This window comes from Anomaloglossus baeobatrachus, chromosome 5 (genome assembly GCF_048569485.1).
Source record: "Anomaloglossus baeobatrachus isolate aAnoBae1 chromosome 5, aAnoBae1.hap1, whole genome shotgun sequence".
Taxonomy (NCBI): Eukaryota; Metazoa; Chordata; class Amphibia; order Anura; family Aromobatidae; genus Anomaloglossus; species Anomaloglossus baeobatrachus.
Window position 1 is genome coordinate 569343689 of NC_134357.1, and position 22466 is coordinate 569366154.

Genomic DNA, 22466 nt, shown 5'->3' on the forward strand with positions numbered 1-22466 from the left:
CACTCCATACGTGTTGTACACACACGGCTCTTCAATGAACACCCTGTACACTTATGACTCCGCTCCATACGCAAGTTTCTGCTTTGTACACACAAGGTTCAGCTCGGTTCACATCATATACACACACTCAGGGGCGTAACTACCGCGGTCGCAGTGGTCGCCATTGTGTCCGGGCCCTGGAGGTTAGGGGCCCGTGGCCGCCCGGCAGATCAGCAGCCAGTTCCTTTCTGTGAGAGAGGAGCTGTGCTGTTATGCCGCAGACCACGTGGCGCGGCGGCCGCTATATGACCCGGTCGCCGCCGCTAACACCGGGCCCCCCTGCCTGGTGTCAGCGGTGGCGGCACCGGGCTCCCGTCACCACGCTCCTGTCACCGCACATTGCTTTGATATTGCATTGAGCGGCCGGCGCTGCTCTATGCATCATCATTCTTCCCCCGTGCCTGCGCGGTGACGTCACTCCTGTGCGACTGCTGTGTGTGGTGAGAGCACAGAGCGCAGGAGGACGCCAACCGGAGCCACGGGGGAACGAGGACAGAAGTGAGGACGAGCAGCGGGGAAACAAGTAGAGGTGAGGACAGAGCTGCGGTGAAAGGAGAAGAGAGGTGAGTACTTGTTTTTTTTTTTTTATAAATCAGTAAGTACACGGGGAGGCTGGATGCAGGACACATGGAGTCCTTGTGGGGGCCTGGCTGCATGACACATGGAGGCCCTGGGGGGGGCCTGGCGGCAAGACACATGGAGGCCCTGGGGACTGGCTGCAGGACACATGGAGTCCTTGGGGAGGCTGGCTGCAGGACACATGGAGTCCTTGGGGGGGGGGCCTGGCTGCATGACACATGGAGGCCCTGGGGGGGAATGACTGCAGGACACATGGAGGCCAGGAGGAGCTGGCTGCATGACTCATGGATGCCCTGGGGGGGGGCTAGCTACATGGCACATGGAGTCCTTAGGGGGGGGCTGGCTGCATGACACAGGGAGGCCCTGGGGGGATGGCTGCATGACACATGGAGGCCCTAGGGGGGCTAGCTGCATGATACATGAAGGTCTATGGGGCTGCATTATACATGGAGGTCTATGGGGATGCATAATAATCATGAAGGACATCTTATACATGGACTATATGGGTGCATTATAAATGGAGGAGTATGGGGCTGCATAATACAATATGAAGGTTTATGGGGCTGCATTGTAATACATATAGGACTATGGGGGCTACATTATAATATATGGAGGACTATTGAGGCTATTTTATACATAGAGAACTATGGGGGTGCGTTATAAAACATGGAGGACTGTGGTGCAGTATAATATATGGAGAACTATGGGGTGAATTATAATACATGGAGGACTATGGAGGTGCATTCTAATATATGAAGGGTTATGTGGGACCCTTTATACTATATGGAAGGCTATGTGGGGGCCATTCTAGCATTTGGAGAACTATATACGAGGGGGGACAAAGATACAAGCTTGGGATGGGATATGTTTTGTGCTGAGGGATAAAGGCTCTTTCCCGCAGCACCCAGCTTTTCCATGCTCTGATATAGGAAAGCTGGGTGCTGATGGAATGATGTATAGCAGAGCATGGGAAAGCTGGGTGCCGAGGACAAGATGGATATCAGAACATGGGAAAGCTGGGTGCTGAGGGAAAGAGCCAAGTGTGAGCATCATTATCCCAAAACCTCGAGTGTCTGTGTCATTATCCCCTACCCCAAGTGTCGGTGTACGTGGAGGGGGGGGGCCGGTCCAAATTTTGCACCAGGGCCCATCAAACTCTAGTTACGCCACTGCACACACTGCTCCGCTCTGCACACATTGTACACATACGTCTCCGCTTCACACTTCGTACACACACGGCTTCTTTCCATACACTTCGTACACACTCGGTTCTGCTCTGTACACCTCGTACACACACGGCTCTGCTCCATACACCTCGTACACACACGGCTCTGCTCCGTACACCTCGTACACACACGGCTCTGCTCCATACACCTCGTACACACACGGCTCTGCTCCGTACACCTCGTACACACATGGCTCTGCTTCGTACACACACGGCTCTCCTCCGTACAACTAGTACATACACGGCTCTGCTCCATACACCTCGTACACACACGGCTCTGCTCCGTACACCTCGTACACACAAGGCTCTGCTCCGTACACCTCGTACACACACGGCTCTGCTCCGTACACCTCGTACACACACGGCTCTGCTCCGTACACCTCGTACACACACGGCTCTGCTCCGTACACCTCGTACACACATGGTTCCGCTCCGTACACCTCGTACACACAGGAGCGGAGTCGTGTGTGTATGAGGTGTACGGAGCGGAGCCGTGTGTGTACGACGTGTAAGGAGCGGAGCCGTGTGTGTACGACGTGTAACGAGCGGAGTCGTTACACATCGTACACAAACGGCTCCGCTCCGTACACCTCGTACACACACGGCTCCGCTCCGTACACCTCATACATACACGGCTCCGCTCCGTACACCTTGTACACACATGGCTCTGCTTTGTACGCCTTGTACACACATGGCTCCGCTCTGTACACCTCGTACACACACGGTTCTGCTCTGTACACCTTGTACACACATGGCTCCGCTCTGTACACCTCGTACACACACGGCTCCGCTCCGTACACCTCGTACACACACGGCTCTGCTCCGTACACCTCGTACACACACGGCTCTGCTCCGTACACCTTGTACACACACGGCTCAGCTCCGTACACCTCTTACACACACGGCTCCGCTCAGTCTCCGCTCAGTACACCTCGTACACACTCGGCTCTGCTCCGTACACCTTGTACACACACGGCTCTGCTCCGTACACCTCGTACACACACGGCTCCGCTCCGTACACCTCGTACACACACGGCTCCGCTCAGTACACCTCGTACACACACGGCTCCGCTCCGTACACACACGGCTCCTCTCCGTACACCTCGTACACACACGGCTCCGCTCCGTACACCTCGTACACACACGGCTCCGCTCCATACACATCGTACTAACACGGCTCCGCTCCGCACACCTCATACACACACGGCTCCTCTCCGTACACCTCGTACACACACGGCTCCTCTCCGTACACCTCGTACACACACGGCTCCGCTCCGTACACCTCATACATACACGGCTCCGCTCCGTACACCTTGTACACACATGGCTCTGCTTTGTACGCCTTGTACACACATGGCTCCGCTCTGTACACCTCGTACACACACGGTTCTGCTCTGTACACCCTGTACACACATGGCTCCGCTCTGTACACCTCGTACACACACGGCTCCGCTCCGTACACCTCGTACACACACGGCTCTGCTCCGTACACCTCGTACACACACGGCTCTGCTCCGTACACCTTGTACACACACGGGTCCGCTCCGTACACCTCTTACACACACGGCTCAGCTCCGTACACCTCTTACACACACGGCTCCGCTCAGTCTCCGCTCAGTACACCTCGTACACACTCGGCTCTGCTCCGTACACCTTGTACACACACGGCTCTGCTCCGTACACCTCGTACACACACGGCTCCGCTCCGTACACCTCGTACACACACGGCTCCGCTCCGTACACACACGGCTCCTCTCCGTACACCTCGTACACACACGGCTCCGCTCCGTACACCTCGTACACACACGGCTCCGCTCCATACACATCGTACTAACACGGCTCCGCTCCGCACACCTCATACACACACGGCTCCGCTCCGCACACCTCATACACACACGGCTCCGCTCCGTACACCTCGTACACACACGGCTCCTCTCCGTACACCTCGTACACACACGGCTCCGCTCCGTACACCTCGTACACACACTGCTCCGCTCCGTACACCTCGTACACACACGGCTCCTCTCCGTACACCTCGTACACACGGCTCCGCTCCGTACACCTCGTACACACACGGCTCCTCTCCGTACACCTCGTACACACACGGCTCCTCTCCGTACACCTCGTACACACACGGCTCTGCTCCGTACACCTCGTACACACACGGCTCTGCTCCGTACACATCGTAAACACATGGCTCTGCTACATCCACACTGTAAACCCCTCCTGACCCCACACATAAACTTCCCCTCATCCAGCACCATGACACCCAGCACAGCAGAGTCCTGCATACACTGAGGAGCTGACCATGTGACCCCTGACTCCTCCCCTCCATGTGACATCATCACAGGTCCTGGAAGCACAGAGCAGCCATATATCCAGTGTGCGGCTTTGCGGGAGGAGGTAGGTGGGGAGTTTCCGTTATTCTCTTGTTTTTCCTTCCTGTTACATTTTGCCCCTCAATCCCCCACTCTCTCCCGCACCCCTCTCTTCCTCTTCTGGCCGCTGGTTCTGGCCTCTGTCGTCCGTTCCTGGATATATCGTAGGTAAGTGAATAGAAGGGGATCAATCCCACCAAGATATGAGAACTATAGAAAAAAGATACCGAGGACACTGGGACTCCTATAATGGCGGATTACTACTGGTCTATTCAAAGTGATTGCCCTGGCGAAACTCTCTGCAACAAATCTTTAATGCACCATTTTTGCGAGATATCTCGGTAAATGAACAGTGTCAATGACAACTTTTTATACATCTTTAATACATTTTATATATATTACAGTGGAACCTTGGATTACGAGCATAATTGGTTCCGGGACGTGCTCTTAAACCAAAGCGAATTTTCCCATAGGAAATAATTGAAACACAGACAATTCGTTCCACAACCCAAAAATATTTACTGTATTTATACAAACTTATTACAGTAACACAAAATAATGTCCTGTATTCATATAAAATTATTACAGTACACTAACACAAAAAACTGTACAGTACAGTAAAAGCATAAAACAAATTAAACTGCATGTTAGCTTACAATAGAATTGTTGGTGTGCGAGAGGTACAATACAAGCAATGTGCTGCACTGGTTAGCAGAAAGAAAGTACAATACTGTATCCACAAATGCAAATTAATAGACATGCTATATAGTATATACTGTACTGTAAAAAGCTATAGTGTGCACAGTATACAGCACATATGGACAGAATGTAACCTCCAGAGCGGGTCAGAGTGCGGTGAAAGGAAGGAACCGGATGTGTGCTCGGTGAGTATTTGCTCTTCTTGCAAAGCATTGCTCTTAAACCAAGTTACAAATTTGTCAAAAGTTTTGCTTGTCTTGCAAAACGCTCCCAAACCAAATATATATATATATATATATATATATATATTCTAGCTGGCCCGGGTTAATAACTGCTGTTAACAAAATAGAATGTATTAACAAAAATGCATTCTGCACACAAAAAACACAAAACAAATAGACAGAAATGTAATTATTAAATTGTTGCCTATAGTAACCAATCAGAGCTAAGATTAATTAACTGTAGCAAAATAGAAGCTAAGCTGTGATTGGTTGCTATTGGCAGCCTGATAAATCTCCAGGCAACAGAAAGCCCTCCCCCTGACAGTATATATTAGCTCACACATACACATAATAGACAGGTCATGTGACCGACAGCTGCCGTATTTCCTATATGGTACATTTGTTGTTCTTGTAGTTTGGCTGCTTATTAATCAGATTTTTATTTTTGAAGGATAATACCAGACTTGTGTGTGTTTAGGGCGATTATGTGGCGAGGTTGGTGTATGTGTGGTGAGATGTGTGCTGAGGGTGGTATATGTGTTCAAGTACGTGGTAGTGTGTGATGCATTTTGTGTGTGTGTTCCTATCCCCGAGTGTGGTGAGTATCCCATGTCGGGGCCACACCTTAGCAACTGTACGGTATATACTCTTCACTCTCATTCTTTAAGTCCCCCTTGTTCACATCTGGCAGCTGTCAATTTGCCCCCAACACTTTTCGTTTCACTTTTTCCCCATTATGTAGATAGGGGCAAAATTGATTGGTAAATTGGAACGCGCGGGGTTAAAATTTTGCCTCACAACATAGCACCCGGCGCTGTCCGGGATAGTAACTATCTCTCTGTTTCTCTCCCATTATCTGTCTGTCTCCCCCTCTGTATATATCTCTCTGTCTCTCTATCTCTTTGTCTGTCTCTTTCTCCGTATGTCTCAATCTCTTTCCCTGTCTGTCTATCTCTGTCTCTTTCCCTGTCTGTCTCTTTCCCTGTCTGTCTCTTTCCCTGTCTGTCTCTTTCCCTGTCTGTCTGTCTGTCTCTTTGTGTCTGTTTCTTACCCTGTCTATGTCTGTCTCTTTCCCTGGCTGCATTGTGACACGCCAACATTCCATATAAGGGCGTGGCTGCGCATTCTTCTGAAGTTCTGGCTGCGCTGTGGCTCCCAGCTCCATTCGCTTTAATGGAGGCAGGTTTTTTGGTGAATAACTGTAAAGAGCGGGGTTAACATTTCCCCTCAAACATAGCCTATGACGCTCTCGGGGTCCAGAAGTGTGAGTGTGAAAAATTTTGTGGCTGTAGCTGCGACGGTGCAGATGCCATCCAGGACACACACACACACACACACACACACACACACACACACACACACACACACACACAGCTTTATATATTAGATATATATATCTAATATATAAAGCTGAATGTGTGTGTGTGTGTCCCCGGGATTGGCATCTGCACCGTCACAGCTAAAGCCACAAAATTTTGCACACTCCCACTTCTGGACCCCGAGAGCATCATAGGCTATGTTTTGAGGGGAAATTTTAACCCCACGCTTTACAGTTATTCACCAAAAAACCTGCCTCCAATAAAGTGAATTGAGCTGGGAGCCACAGTGCAGCCAGAACTTCAGAAGAATGCGCAGCCACGCCCTTAAATGGAATGTTGGCTTGTCACAATGCAGCCAGGGAAAGAGACAGACATAGACAGGGTAAGAAACAGACATAGACAGGGTAAGAGACAGACACAGACAAAGAGACAGACTGACAGGGAAACAGACAGACAGGGAAAGAAAGGGAAAGAGACAGACAGGGTAAGAGACAGACAAAGACAGACACAGCAACAGAGAGGGAAAGCGACAGAGAGGGAAAGCGACAGAGAGGGAAAGTGACAGAGATAGACAGATAGGGAAAGAGACAGACAGACAAAGAGAGAGAGAGACAGAGAGATATATACAGAGAGGGAGACAGACAGAGAATGGGAGAGAAACAGAGAGACAGTTACTATCCCGGGCGTTAATACATTCTATTTATACATTCTATCCCGGGAATGTTAATACATTCTATTTTGTTAACAGTTATTAACCCGGGCGAAGCTGGGTAGTACAGCTAGTATATGTATATATATATATATATGAGAGATATCTCAGTACAGACCAAAGGTTTGGACACACCTTCTCATTCAAAGAGTTTTCTTTATTTTCATGACTAAAAATTGTAGATTCACATTGAAGACATCAAAACTATGAATGAAAACATGTGGAATGAAATACTTAAAGTGTGAAACAACTGAAAATATGTCTTATATTCTAGGTTCTTCAAAGTAGCCACCTTTTGCTTTGATTACTGCTTTACACACTCTTGGCATTCTCTTGATGAGCTTCAAGAGGTAGTCACTGGAAATGGTCTTCCAACAGTCTTGAAGGAGTTCCCAGAGATGCTTAGCACTTGTTGGCCCTTTTGCCTTCACTCTGTGGTCCAGCTCACCCCAAACCATCTCGATTGGGTTCAGGTCTGATGACTGTGGAGGCCAGGTCATCTGGCGTAGCATCCCATCACTCTGCTTCTTAGTCAAATAGCCCTTACACAGCCTGGAGGTGTGTTTTGCGGTCATTGTCCTGTTGAAATATAAATGATGGTCCAACAAAACGCTAACCAGATGGAATAGCATACCGCTGCAAGATGCTGTGATAGCCATACTGATTTAGTATGCCTTCAATTTTGAATAAATCCCCAACAGTGTCACCAGCAAAGCACTCCCACACCGTCACACCTCCTCCTCCATGCTTCAAAGGGGGAACCAGGCATGTAGAGTCCATCCGTTCACCTTTTCTACAAAGACACAGTGGGTGGATCCAAAGATCTCAAATTTGGACTCATCAGACCAAAGCACAGATTTCCACTGGTCTAATGTCCATTCCTTGTGTTCTTTAGCCCAAACATGTCTCTTCTGCTTGTTGCCTGACCTTAGCAGTGGATTCCTAGCCGCTATTTTACCATGAAGGCCTGCTGTACAAAGTCTCCTCTTAACAGTTGTTCTAGAGATGAGAAGGTGTGTCCAAACTTTTGGTCTGTACTGTATATAGTACATTACATATCGTTACATACAGCTAATGGAAGAAAAGGGCAGATTAAGGGGTACTTTACACGCTGCGACATCGCTAGCATTGGCTAGTAATGCCGAGCGCAATATTACCCGCCTCCGTCGCACATGCGATATGTGGTGATTGCTGCCGTAGCGAACATTATCGCTACGGCAGCGTCACACGCACATACCTTGTCAGCGACGTCGCTGTGACTGCCGAACTATCCCTCCTTCAAGGGGGAGGTGCGTTCGGCGTCACCGCGACGTCACTAATTGGCCGGCCAATAGAAGCGGAGGGGTGGAGATGAGCGGGACATAACATCCTGCCCACCTATTCCCTTCCGCATTGCCGTCAGGACGCAGGTAAGGAGATGTTTGTCGCTCCTGCGGGTTTACACACATCGATGTGTGGAGCTGCAGGAACGACAAACAACATCGTACCTGCGGTCGACCCGACATTATGAAAATGACCGACACTACACAGATCACCGATTTTCTACGCATTTGCGATTGTTTATCATCGCACAAAGGATTTACACTCTGCGATGTTGCTACCGGCGCAGGATGTGCGTCACTAACGACGTGACCCCTGATGATATTTCGGATGCGATGTCGCAGCGTGTAAAGTACCCCTTAGACTTCATTATGGAATCAGCTGTCGCTTTCTAGAGGTTCATTACTCTGTACCCCAGAACCTAAATAACATAAGGGCCGCCCTTCAAGACGAGTGGGATACCGGCCTCCACAGACAATAACTTCACTTGTGAACAGAAAGAAACGTCATTGTAAACTTTAATTGATGCTCAAGGCCACACATCAAGTTGAGACATTGCCATCTTTTGGGGGGGGGGGGGTGGAGGGTATACCCACCACTGTTGTTGGATTTTGTTTCAATAAATCGTTTGAGATGAGCAAATCACCATTGCATGCTTCTACTTAAATGCCCTAAAAACACCAAAAACCTGAGCTGAAACAATGTTCAGTAAACATGCAACATTAAGCATGTGAATTGCAGCCTTAAGACTAGAAGAAAGCCAAAGACAAAAATTGCATGAAAAATACCCTGACTATAAATAAATAAACTGCAAGTGCTTAATAACAGGGTACTTAGTGTATACATTTTTGCAAAAAGGTAAAAAGCTGTCTCACCTCGTCACGGTGTACCCATCTGAGACAGATTGCAAGTTGGGGGCGCAGCCCTCCTAATACTGAGACTGAACAGCTAATTGCGTCTCACTTTGCTGTGTATTTAATCTGAGACACAACTGACCACTTGCCACCATTCATATTGGAGTTTTGACATGACACAAGTCAGGTATTGATAATGTTTTTAACTTCAGTAGGTTAGGGACTGTCTCAGATGGGTACACCGTGACGAGGTGAGACAGCTTTTTGCCTTTTTGCAAAAATGTATACACTAAGTACCCTGTTATTAAGCACTTGCAATTTATTTTTTTATAGTCAGGGTATTTTTCATGCAATGTTTCTACTTAAATGCCCTGTAGTTGTCATACTAGGTATGGGGGAAAATTAGGCAAACGACGAAAAACGAGATGAGGAAAGAGAGGAACCCTGTCTCTAGAGAAGGAGAAGATGGTGACTCCCTAATAAAACCTTCCGTTCGCTCCCTTGACATCCCTAGATAGGTTCCGCACCTATGCATCAAGGAGGGGCACTTTGCACACTATGACATCGCAAGCCGATGCTTGCGATGCCGAGCGCGATAGCCCCCGCCCCCGTCGCAGCTGCGATCTCTTGTGATTGCTGGCGTAGCGAACATTATCGCTACGGCAGCTTCACATGCACTCACCTGTCCTGCGACGTCGCTCTGGCCGGCGAACCGCCTCCTTATTAAGGGGGCGGGTCATGCGGCGTCACTGTGACGTCACACGGCAGGCGGCAAATAGCAGCGGAGGGGCGGAGCAGAGCAGGACTTAAACATCCCGCCCACCTCCTTCCTTCAGCATTGTCGGCATGAGCTGCGGGTAGCAGTTAAGGTGATGTTCCTCGCTCCACTGGCTTCACACACAGCATTGTGTGCTGCCGCAGGAGCGAGGAACATCGTACCGTTGCTGCAGCGTAATTATGGAATTCCCCGACACTACACAAATGATACGATTACGACGCTTTTGCGTTCGTTAATCGTATCATCTAGGATTTACACACTACGATGTCGAGAGCGACGCCGGAAGTGCGTCACTTTCGACATGACCCCACGGACATCGCACCTGCGATGTCATAGTGTGCAAAGTGCCCCTTAGACCGTGGTTGACCCTGAAATGGACCCTAGGCAGTGACTGAACGGGATGAGCACTAGTCAACCCCATTAAGTGCTATAAAACACATCGGGAAAACAATCAAGGGAATACAAACTGACAACTGATCTCCAGGATCAGTTTGGAAGAAATACAGCAACATGCAACAACGTGTCTTCACAGGTGATTCCAAGCCGACTGCCTGCAATGTAGACAGCATAGGAGTAATTCTTATCGCCAGCAACAAACCAAGGGGAAATGTAGGTATGTATGGACTCAGGGAGTGGGGATAAGGATTAGCAGCTAAATTGCCAAGGTTTCCGCAGGGTCCTAAAGGAGACAGAGTTAACGCTGACATAGAAGATACATGGAATTGAATTCAGACCAAAGAAGAAAGAATGAAATATCAAGAAGCAATTTGTGTAGCCAAACCCAGCGACCTTCTGAGCTGGACACAAGAGGGTTGTCTGTCAACCGTGACACACCCGTGACAAGTGTAATGCGAACAATACAGACTTCTAAAGGTACCGTCACACTAAGCAACATCGCTAGCAACATCGCTGCTAAGGCACAACTTGCTAGCGATGTTGCTTAGTGTGACATCCAGCAACAACCTGGCCCCTGCTGTGAGGTCGTTGGTTGTTGCTGAATGTCCTGGGCCATTTTTTAGTTGTTCCTCTCCCGCTGTGAAGCACACATCACTGTGTGTGACAGCGACAGAGAAACAACTAAATGTGCAGGCAGCAGGAGCCGGCTTCTGCGGACGCTGGTAACCACGGTAAACAGCGGGTAACCAAGAAGCCCTTACCTTGGTTACCCGATATTTACCTTCATTACCAGCGTCCGCCGCTCTCAGCTGTCAGTGCCGGCTCCTGCTCCTTGCACACATAGCCAGACTACACATCGGGTAATTAACCCGATGTGTACTGTGGCTAGGAATGCAGGGAGCAGGAGCCAGCACTGACGGCTGAGAGCGGCGGACGCTGGTAACGAAGGTAAATATCGGGTAACCAAGGTAAGGGCTTCTTGGTTACCCGCTGTTTACCGTGGTTACCAGGGTCCGCAGAAGCCGGCTCCTGCTGCCTGCACACGTAGCAGAGTATACATCGGGTAATTAACCCGATGTGTACTGTGGCTAGGTGTGCAGGGAGCCAGCGCTAAGCGGTGTGCGCTGGTAACCAAGGTAAATATCGGGTTGGTTACCCGATATTTACCTTAGTTACCAAGAGCAGCATGCTTCCACGTGTAGCGACGTTCCAGCGATCCCTGCCAGGTCAGGTTGCTGGTGGGGTCGCTGGAGCGTCGCTTAGTGTGACCACCGACCTCCTAGCAACTTACAGCGATCCCTATCAGGTTGTATCGTTGTTGGGATCACTGGTAAATTGTTTAGTGTGACTGGGCCTTAAGAAGCCAAGCCGGCGACTGAGCTTCACATGAGCAACAAGATGGCGTAGGCTGTGGGATAATGAAAGAGCACAGTATAGGGCAGTCATGGCGAACCTTTCACAGGCCGAGTGCTCAAACTGTAGCCCTAAACCCATTTTTTTTTTCTGAAGTGCCAACCAATCCTATTATGTAAATAATTGATTGTAACCTTACCTTTTGTAGTCTTCTCTTCTCTTCAGCAGGGGGCATCACGCTCATGCATGCTTACCACACATTGAAGCTGAGCTCCTGCCCTTTCCAGACACAGCAGTTGGATTGATCTTTCTGGAAAAAATTGCAGCATATTAGACAGAGATTTTAGCCTGGAATGCAATCAGATGTCACCCTGTAATGCACATCTACATTTCAAAGTCTGAACATCTTGAAATCCCATAAAGATGTACGAGTTGCTCCCCTCCCTTTTCATTGTGTAGTTCTGTCCCACTTCCTGGTAAACATGTCCCCCATCCTTACTTATATTTCCTACATTCAGGTATATTTGTCCCCGTCATGGCCCCATCCTGGTAAATGTACCCCATCCCAGCATATTCCCCATCCTGGTAAATGTACCCCATTCCTGGTAAATGTCCTTCATTCTGGTAAATGTACCCCATCCTAGTAAATGTACCCCATCATTGTAAATATATCCCATCCTGGCATGTTCCCCCATGCTGTTAAATGACCCCATCCTGGTAAATGTACCCCATTCAGGCATGTCCCCATATCTTGGTAAATGTCCCCTTTCCTGGTAAACGTACCCCATCCTGGTAAATGTACCCCATGCTGATAAATGTCACCCTTCCTGCTAAATGTTCCCCATCCTGGCATTTTTCCTCATCCTGACATGTTCATGTACGCCAATCCTTTCATGTTTCCCCCAATCCTTTCATGTTTCCCCCCATCCTGGCATGTTTCCCCCATCCTTGCAGTCATGTTTCCCCCCATTCTTGCAGTCATGTTTTCCCCATCTTTGCAGGTTTCCCCCATCTTTGCAGCCATGTTTTCCCCATCCTTGCAGCCATGTTTCTCTCCATCTTTGCACATTTCCCCCATCTTTGCACGTTTCTCTCCATCTTTGCTTGTTTCCCCCATCCTTGCAGCCATGTTTGCCCCTTGCTCTCCATGTTTGCCCCGTGCTCTGTTTGTTTGCCCTGTGCTCTTTGTTTGCCCTGTGCTCTTTGTTTGCCCTGTGCTCTTTGTTTGCCCTGTGCTCTTTGTTTGCCCTGTGCTCTTTGTTTGCCCCGTGCTCTTTGTTTGCCCCGTGCTCTGTTTGTTTGCCCCGTGCTCTGTTTGTTTGCCCCGTGCTCTGTTTGTTTGCCCCGTGCTCTGTTTGTTTGCCCCGTGCTCTGTTTGTTTGCCCCGTGCTCTGTTTGTTTGCCCCGTGCTGGCTCTGTCCCACCACACCTTGCCACAGCCGCACACAGCTTATAAATAAAAATAAAAAAAATCACCTTCCAGCCTCCGCTCCTCCGCTGCGTGCCGCTGGGTCCTCAGTCAGTTCAGTTCCCGTGCGGCCACAAGACGCTGGCGCCGCCTACTGACACTCCCCCGTCTTCTAGGCAACAGGCCTGCGGCCCAGGAGAGGAGGCGTGTCAGAAGGAGGAGAGATGTCTCCTCTACTAAACACAACTTTGAACTGCTGGCGCGATCACACCGATAGTTCAAAGTGGCTCAGTGTAGTGACCGCGCGCGTGCCAGCAAAAAGGGCTCTGCGTGCCCAGTCTGGCACGCGTGCCATAGGTTCACCATCACTGGTATAGGGCATTAATGGGATACCTGTAGTTCTGGTGTTGCGATATTCACCCACTTTGTGTGGTTGTGAAAAGAAAAACTCTTAAAACAGCTGATGTACATTTCCAGTTGCTGCTGCTCCACGAGTCAAAAGAATTCCAACATAGTGTATCAAAAGGAAGAAGGAAAAGCGGATTATCTGCTGCACTGTGGGTAAATAAATATTCCAAAAGTGTGGCATGGTAGAGTGATACAAAACTATAACGACTACATTCTGGGGGCTGTGAAGATCCTATCTAACCTCGACTACCGTGCTGTTATCGGCACCAATCCATTCCTGTAAAAAAGACAGCACTTGGACGAATGATAATCAATGTGGCAGTAAAGATGAGTTTTTGGGTTTTTTTCACTTACAGAGTCTGCATAGGAAAAAAAATCTATACTATGTTATGTAGTGTTCACCCAAAACAGGTGAACACTATATAATAACATAATATGTGTGGCCAGTAATGGGATAAAAAGTCTCCAGTAATTATATTACAGCGGATTCTTTATGATATTACATAGTCATCTTCTCCCCATTCAGGTCCCTACAATATCGGATCCTCTCAGTGGAGATCTTCTATAGAAGAGAATTCCCCTGATTGCCCCGTGAAGGATGGATATGGACAGGGACAAGATGGCGGAGAGGATATTACACCTCACCCTAGAGATCCTCTTCCGGCTTACTGGAGAGGTGAGAGATTCTGATGAGGTCACATTACATCATTCTTATCTATGGGAATAACAGATGGACAGAACTGGAGAGGTGAGAACTCTGGAAATGTCTGGAGTGAGATTTCTTACTGTGTCTCTCCATAACCAGGATTACACAGTAGTAAAGAAGACCTCTAGTGAGCGCTATCAGGCCCCTGTGTCTGTGGGATGGGGAAGACCCCTGAGCCCAATCATGGGGCCTCCACCTCACCTCCCGATACATGAGGACATCAATGACCAGAAGATCCTAGAACTCACCTACAAGATGATTGAGCTGCTGACTGGAGAGGTGACACTGCTGGGAATGCTGGGACATTATACAGTAACGCTATGAAGGGATCGGGGGATGACAGTATCATTGTATGTGTCAGGTTCCTATAAGGTGTCAGGACGTCACCGTCTATTTCTCCATGGAGGAGTGGGAGTATTTAGAAGGACACAAAGATCTGTACAAGGACGTCATGATGGAGGTTCCCCAGCCCCTCACATCACCAGGTAATAGACAGGACTAAATACACACGGCCTATAATTATATGTATGCAAGGAATTAATTCAGTCCCTGTATGTGTCTCCTCCAGGTCTATCCAGTAAGAGGACAACACCAGAGAGATGTCCCCGTCCTCTTCTCCCACAGGACTGTAAACAAGAAGATCCAGATGTTCCTCAGGATCATCAGGTAGATGGAGAGAAGGTGTCATGAAATCTCCCTATGATGTGTAGACGGCTGTGAAGGTCTTGTGCTCAGTCTTGTTTTATCCTCCAGTATTATATATGTTATACTTGTGTAATGAGAGCGGTGGAGATGGCAGGATTAGAGCTGATCATAGATGGGACTTCTCCATCTGTCTGTGACTTTTACAATATTTGTTTCAGGGGGAAGATCTGCCCCATATTAATACCACAGAGACATATGTGAGGGGTGATGAGCGGAGTAAAGAGGAGATTCCTACAGATAGCCGCCCAGGTGAGTAGTAGCTTCTATATTTATTATTTACCGGTTGATGCAATCACAATTGGTACATGCTAAACATGTTTTTGTTTTTTTTTTGTTTGGTTTTTTTTATAAAAAAAAATTAGCTTTTTCTATTCCATTGTTGTGGAAACTCCCTTCTTGAGAGCTAATTTGGGGTGAGATCCACATCTGCCATTGTTGGTCCAATTAATAGCGATGCATCGTAGACAAGAGCACACACCCGGGGTCTGTCAGTGTACCAGCTTGTCTGGTCTTGGTCCCCAAGAGACGAGTACTTATTACATTAACAGATGAATGCGATGGCTTAGTACTTATCCATAAGGCATATAAGTTTCATAACAAAGTTTCTAAAACATAGACTTTGTTGAACTGTTTGTTTTTTTGGTACTATTTATATAAAATTGATAAGGTTGGTTATTTTTTCAGGTCAAAACGATTTATTTTTTTTCTCGATTTGAGGCATTTTGTGTTTTGTTTTTTTTCAGGACGGTTTTAACGGTTTCAGTTCTACCATTTTTTTTGTAACATGATTTTTTTGATCATTTCTTATAAAATTTTTAGTATGATGGAAAATCTATTTTGGCATTGTTTTGTCACATGGTGTCTAACTGGAAACTCGCTGAGTGTCAAGACTACTTTTGATGCTGTTCACACAGCGGAGTCAGACACTCTTCACGATACTCCTTTTGAGTTGCACAGAAAGGCTCGGACGTTGACCAGCTGTGCTCTTGGTAGTAATGGGGCTTGCAGGAGTTGATATCTTCTAGTCTGTGGATTACTGTTTGAGTTACACGTTGCAGGAGACCTATCACAGTCGCCTCCACCCTTTTTAGGATGGTGGAGCCTGTACTCCCATGCCAATTATAGCTTTTGCGATCCCGGTCTTTTTGCTTTGATATCCTGTTGCTGGTGAACTTCGGTGTGTTGTGAAAATACTTTTGTTGTTTGATTATTTCCTCCCTTTCTTTTAGTTTCCTACTGATCATGTATTGTCTGTACCTTTGTGAGTTTGAGTTTTTTTGTTTTTTATTTCCACCCATCTACTTATTTGTGTGGGATTAATCACTCCTGTCCCAGCCCTCTCCTTGGTGGAGGGAGGGATAGGGGGCCACTAGACCAGGGTTGTATAGGAGTGAGGGTAAGGAAGGCGGCCCAAACATCACCACCTTCAGGCATATCTTTGGGATCAGGGTCAACGAGGGTTCCTTTAACCTGAGGGACAGTTTAGGCTCCACTGTTCCTAGTGATCCCATCACACCTCGTGACACAATTTAGGTTGTTTTCTTTTACTGTTTTCTCCATACAAAATAAATGACCAGACAGTCGTTTCGGATGTGACAATATCAATTATGTGTAAATATCTTTTGTTTGTTTGTTTTAACCCAGAAGCTGCGTTTTTAGTGGCAAAACGGGTTTTCATGGTTTTTTTGGGGGGGGAGGGGGGGTTTACACTTAACTTTTTTTTTTTATTTTTCACTCTGACCCACTGTTAGACATGAATATTTTTGTTACTTTGATATTTGGTCTCATGCTTTGTAGTACTAGTGTATTGCAGTACCTGAGACCTGTTAGTTTCTCACTGACTCTGCCTTTTAGACTCTACCTTTTAGACTCTGCATAAAGCTGGGTCTAACAGGTTATCATACCCTGGCGTCATCAGATGATCTCAGAGTGCGATGGCGCAAGGTGTGTCCTGTCATATACAGCGGTCAGCCAGTGGATGATTGGATGTTTGCCCACTGGATGGCGATATCTACTTAATACTCAGCAACATGAAAAAACATCACTGAAGATTAAGGCCCCTAATGGCTGCCGTGAAAAAGGCGTATCGGCTGTCGTTAAGGGGTTAATATCATCATCTATTAGTCCTTGCAATGATGTCTGCAGTTTGTACCTCTGTTTTCATCAGCTATTAATTGAATTTTAATACAATTTGTTTGAAAAGGCAGAATTTCTGAAAAAATCTGTATTTTTTTTCTTGGCAGATGACTCTGCGTCAGAGGGATATCTGCCATTTACAAATGTTGAAGCAGCTGATTATGGTATCAAGCCATATATATCTGAAGATCACGACATGATTCAAGATATATCACCAGCCCTTCACAACAGAAATCTATCATCTATTCCTCATCAACAGGACCTATCTTCTGATTTATTACAGAATGTTAAGCAAAATGAAAATCTCAAAAACGATGCTGAACATCAAAACACTCATAATGGGGATAAACCATTTTCATGTTCAGAATGTGGGAAATGTTTTAACAGGAAAGACTATCTTATTGTACATCTGAGAAGTCATACAGGGGAGAAGCCATTTTCATGTCCAGAATGTGGGAAATATTTTACCAGTAAACAATATCTTAATGCACATCTGAGAACTCACACAGGGGAGAACCTATTTTCATGTCATGAATGTTGGAAATGTTTTACCAGTAAATCATATCTTAAAGCACATCAGAGAATTCACACAGGGGAGAAGCCATTTTCATGTCGCGAATGTGGGAAATGTTTTACTAGTAAATCATATCTTAGAGCACATCTGCGAATTCATACAGGGGAGAAGCCATTTTCATGTCCAGAATGTGGGAAATGTTTTAACAAGAAATCATATCTTAATGGGCATCTGAAAATTCACACAGGCGAGAACATATTTTCATGTCACGAATGTGGGAAATGTTTTACCAGTAAATCATATCTTAAAGTACATCTGAGAGTTCACACAGGGGAGACACCATTTTTTTGTTCAGAATGTGGGAAATGTTTTACCAATAAATCAAATCTTAATGCACATTTGAGAATTCACACAGGGGAGAAGCGATTTTCATGCCCACAATGTGGAAAATGTTTTACCAAGAATTCATATCTTGCTGTACATCTGAGAACTCATACAGGTGAGAAGCCATCTTCATGTCCAGAATGTGGGGATTGTTGTTCCTGTAAATCAACTCTTGTTAGGAATGATAGAACACACACAGAGGAATCTTGAGAATGGGAAGATGTTTAACAAAGAAATTACATTTTTCTTTAAAGTAGAAAAATTTCACACGTTTCATATTTTATAAATTTATTTTATTGATGAATTGTAAATGAAAATTTTCAGTGAGTTATGTTATTGACTAATTTGCAAGTCTAAAAGGGAAAGCAATTTAGAACAATAAATGATAAGGAAATGTACTGTATGCAATGACCAATAAATATTAGCAAGTAGAATGCATAGAACAAGCCGAAATATTCACCATGTATGTAAAATACTTTATATAAACACTAAAACTGCTTTTTAAAAGGGGTTGACCAGCAGAATACGTGACAAATGTCAGACACCAAGCATGTGACGTCTAATAATTATGGCCTCTTAGTTATCAGATGAGACTAAATGTGGACTGGATATGGTATGCAGCTGGTATATCAACATTGAACCAAGAATTACATTAAGGATATGAGCCGAAGTTCGGCTATCACTCACGCCGAGCTCACGGAGGTGATCATACGGTCACATCTTCATGATAGCCATGACATATCCATATGTCGTAGGTTGGGAACCTCTTCCTAACCATGACATATGAGTATGTGAAAGGTTGTGAAGGGGTTAAAACACTTGCGTTTTTTAAATCATTCTTTTATAGGGGACTAGAATAATTACCCGACTTTGCATCGGTCTATAGGGTTATAAGAGGAACTTGCATCAGTTTGAGCATGTTATTTGGCCACATTACTGAACAGTGATTGCAGAGCTGACTAAAGAAGTTTTTATCCTTTAATCACTCATCTACGTTGCAGAGATATTAGTGTTTTCTCGAAAATTAGACAGTATTATATTATTGCCGTGAAAAATGTGCTAGGGCTTTTTATTGGGGAACACTGCTAAGTTTATCTCCAAAAGAAGGCGGACCCCCCCCCCCCCTCCCTTCCCCCAGGAGAATTGCTCTTACCAGATCCCGGACATCTGTGTTATCGTCAGGTCCCCCTGCGTTCCACACAGGTCATTACTCCTGTTGGCCGGAAGCAGTATCACCAGATGTGTGTGAAATTCATAGTATCATAGTATCATACTTTTTAAGGTTGAAGGGAGTCTCGAAGTCCATCTAGTTCAACCCGTAGCCTAACATGTTGATCCAGAGGTAGGCAAAAAAACAAAACAATGTGGCAAACAAGTTCCAATGGGAAAAAAAATTCCTTCCTGACTCCACATACGGCAATCAGACTAGTTCCCTGGATCAACACCCTGTCATAAAATTTAATATACATAACTGGTAATATTACATTTTTCAAGAAAGTGTACTGCGATCGTGTGTGTGTGTGTGTGTGTGTGTGTGTGTGTAATGTTAATGTGATTGTATGTGTGTGAGAGAGTGGAATGTTACTCCGGGTATGTGTGTGAGAGAGAGCAAAATGTTACTGTGATCATGTGTAAGAGCGAAATGTTACTGTGATTGGATGTGTGTGTGAGAGAGAGCAAAATGTTACTGCGATCGGTTGTGTGCGCGGAATGTTACTGTGATTGAATGTGTGTGTGTGAGAGTGGAATGTTACTGCGATCGGGTATATGTGTGAGAGAGAGCAAAATGTTACTGTGATCAGGTGTGTGAGCGGAATGTTACTGTGATTGGATGTGTGTGTGTGTGTGTGTGTGTGTGTGAGAGAGAGAGCGATTGGGTATGTATGTGAGAGAGAGCAAAATGTTACTGCGATCGGGTGTGTGCCGGAATGTTACTGTGATTGGATGTGTGTGAGAGCGGAATGTTACTGCGATCAGGTGTGTGTGAGAGCGGAATGTTACTGTGATTGGATGTGTGCGTGTGTGTGTGTGTGTGTGTGTGAGAGAGCGGAATGTTACTTTGATTGGATGTGTGTGTTAACGGAATGCTACTGTGATTGGATGTGTGTGTGTGTGTGTGAGAGAGGAATATTACTGCGATCGGGTATGTGTGTGAGAGAGAGCAAAATGTTACTGTGATTGGATGTGTGAGCAGAATGTTACTACGATCGGGTGTGTGTTTGAGCAGAATGTTAACGTTAATGGATGTGTGTGTGAGCAAATTGTTACTGCGATCAGGAGTGTGTGAGAGCGTAGTGATACTGAAACCCGGTGTGTGTGAGCATAGTGATACGGAGACCCGATCTATGTGTGTATCTGTAAGAGGAGGCATACTGGACCCAATCTCTGTGTGTGTGCGTTTTTGTGTGCGTGCAGAATGGCAAGGGACCTGACAGCAACACTGTCATGTAAAACTCTTGAAGGGTCCTTACCCCCCTCCCCACCATCAGCCACAGATCGCCATGACGATTATCTGATCGGCCCGAAAGTTTAGGAATTTACAACTCGGGGATGGTAGAGCTACAGCCAAAAGATGCACAGAAAAGACAATCCCTAACCATCCTTTGTTCTGTTGGAGGGAAAACTCCTAATACAGTTTTTTACGTGGCCCATTAATGCTAGAAAAATGAAAAACATACTGCCAGAATCCCTGTGGAGCGCTGAACCCAGCGCACCATTTAGCTTGACTGGCAGATCGCTGGTATCACGACAAATTAGTATTGGCTAGTAAAATCATGCTAGATGCATTGTGTTTGGTATCTATGTAATTGTAAAATCGAGATATAACATATGATGCTAATATCTTTCACCTGTGTGGGCCAGGGGCAAAGATATGTGAAAAGCTAGAATTAAAGAACTTTGTGACATTCTTGGCACAGCCCACAAGAGACCGTACAATGAGGTCACAGAGAGGGGGGTTACCTGAGGGCATAAGAGCGATTAGCTCCTTGATGGGGGGAGTCAGTACTGGAGGGCATCAGTAAGTGTTGATGCTGGCCATCTTTCTACTTTCTTCTTCTCTTGGAGCCCCTTTTTCCCTAAATCCGGACGTCACATCTATGGCACGAGTTTAGTAAGTCTCACATTTATACCTTTTTATTTTTATGTAACTATCTATACTGTATTTGTATTGTTCCCTTTTGTAAATGCTTGTATATTTTTTAAACCCTGCCTATTTTCGGATTAAATATATAAAATTTAATAGTTTGTTTCCTTCTGTTCTATATACAAACCCAAACCTGTCTGAAAAGCCTTCTGCTATCTGAAACGGGTCCCCAGCTACCTGTAGAAAGCCTGGGTGGTGGCAGTGTAATTATTATTGCATAGAATTATTGGAGTGCGATCATTAAGGGTACCGAGGTGTGTGTGTGTGTGTGTGTGTGTGTGTGTGTGTGTGTATATATGTGTGTATATATATATATATATATATATATATATATATATATATATATATATATATAAATTATATATATACAGTGCCTACAAGTAGTATTCAACCCCCTGCAGATTTAGCAGGTTTACACATTCGGAATTAACTTGGCATTGTGACATTTGGACTGTAGATCAGCCTGGAAGTGTGAAATGCACTGCAGCAAAAAAGAATGTTATTTCTTTTTGTATTTTTTTTTTAAATTGTGAAAAGTTTATTCAGAGGGTCATTTATTATTCAACCCCTCAAACCACAAGAATTCTGTTTGGTTCCCCTAAAGTATTAAGAAGTATTTCAGGCACAAAGAACAATGAGCTTCACATGTTTGGATTAATTATCTCTTTTTCCACCCTTTTCTGACTAATTAAGACCCTCCCCAAACTTGTGAACAGCACTCATACTTGGTCAACATGGGAAAGACAAAGGAGCATTCCAAGGCCATCAGAGACAAGATCGTGGAGGGTCACAAGGCTGGCAAGGGGTAAAAAACCCTTTCCAAGGAGTTGGGCCTACCTGTCTCCACTGTTGGGAGCATCATCCGGAAGTGGAAGGCTTATGGAACTACTGTTAGCCTTCCACATCCTGGACAGCCTTTGAAAGTTTCCACCCGTGCCGAGGCCAGGCTTGTCCGAAGAGTCAAGGCTAACCCAAGGACAACAAGGAAGGAGCTCCGGGAAGATCTCATGGCAGTGGGGACATTGGTTTCAGTCAATACCATAAGTAACGTACTCCACCGCAATGGTCTCCGTTCCAGACGAGCCCGTAAGGTACCTTTACTTTCAAAGCGTCATGTCAAGGCTCGTCTACAGTTTGCTCATGATCACTTGGAGGACTCTGAGACAGACTGGTTCAAGGTTCTCTGGTCT

General features: G+C 46.1%; 1 protein-coding gene across 1 annotated transcript in view; it reads left to right on the forward strand.

Annotated features, from left to right (window-relative positions):
• LOC142313057 (uncharacterized) overlaps window positions 1–22466 on the forward strand; it is a 178934-nt gene that overhangs the window by 36130 nt on the left and 120338 nt on the right. Inside the window, exons 3-4 of the mRNA XM_075352043.1 lie at window positions 15256–15346; window positions 17341–18338. Of these exons, the coding sequence (XP_075208158.1) occupies window positions 17430–18338 (909 nt within the window). The 5' untranslated portion in view covers window positions 15256–15346; window positions 17341–17429. The remainder of the gene's footprint in view (window positions 1–15255; window positions 15347–17340; window positions 18339–22466) is intronic.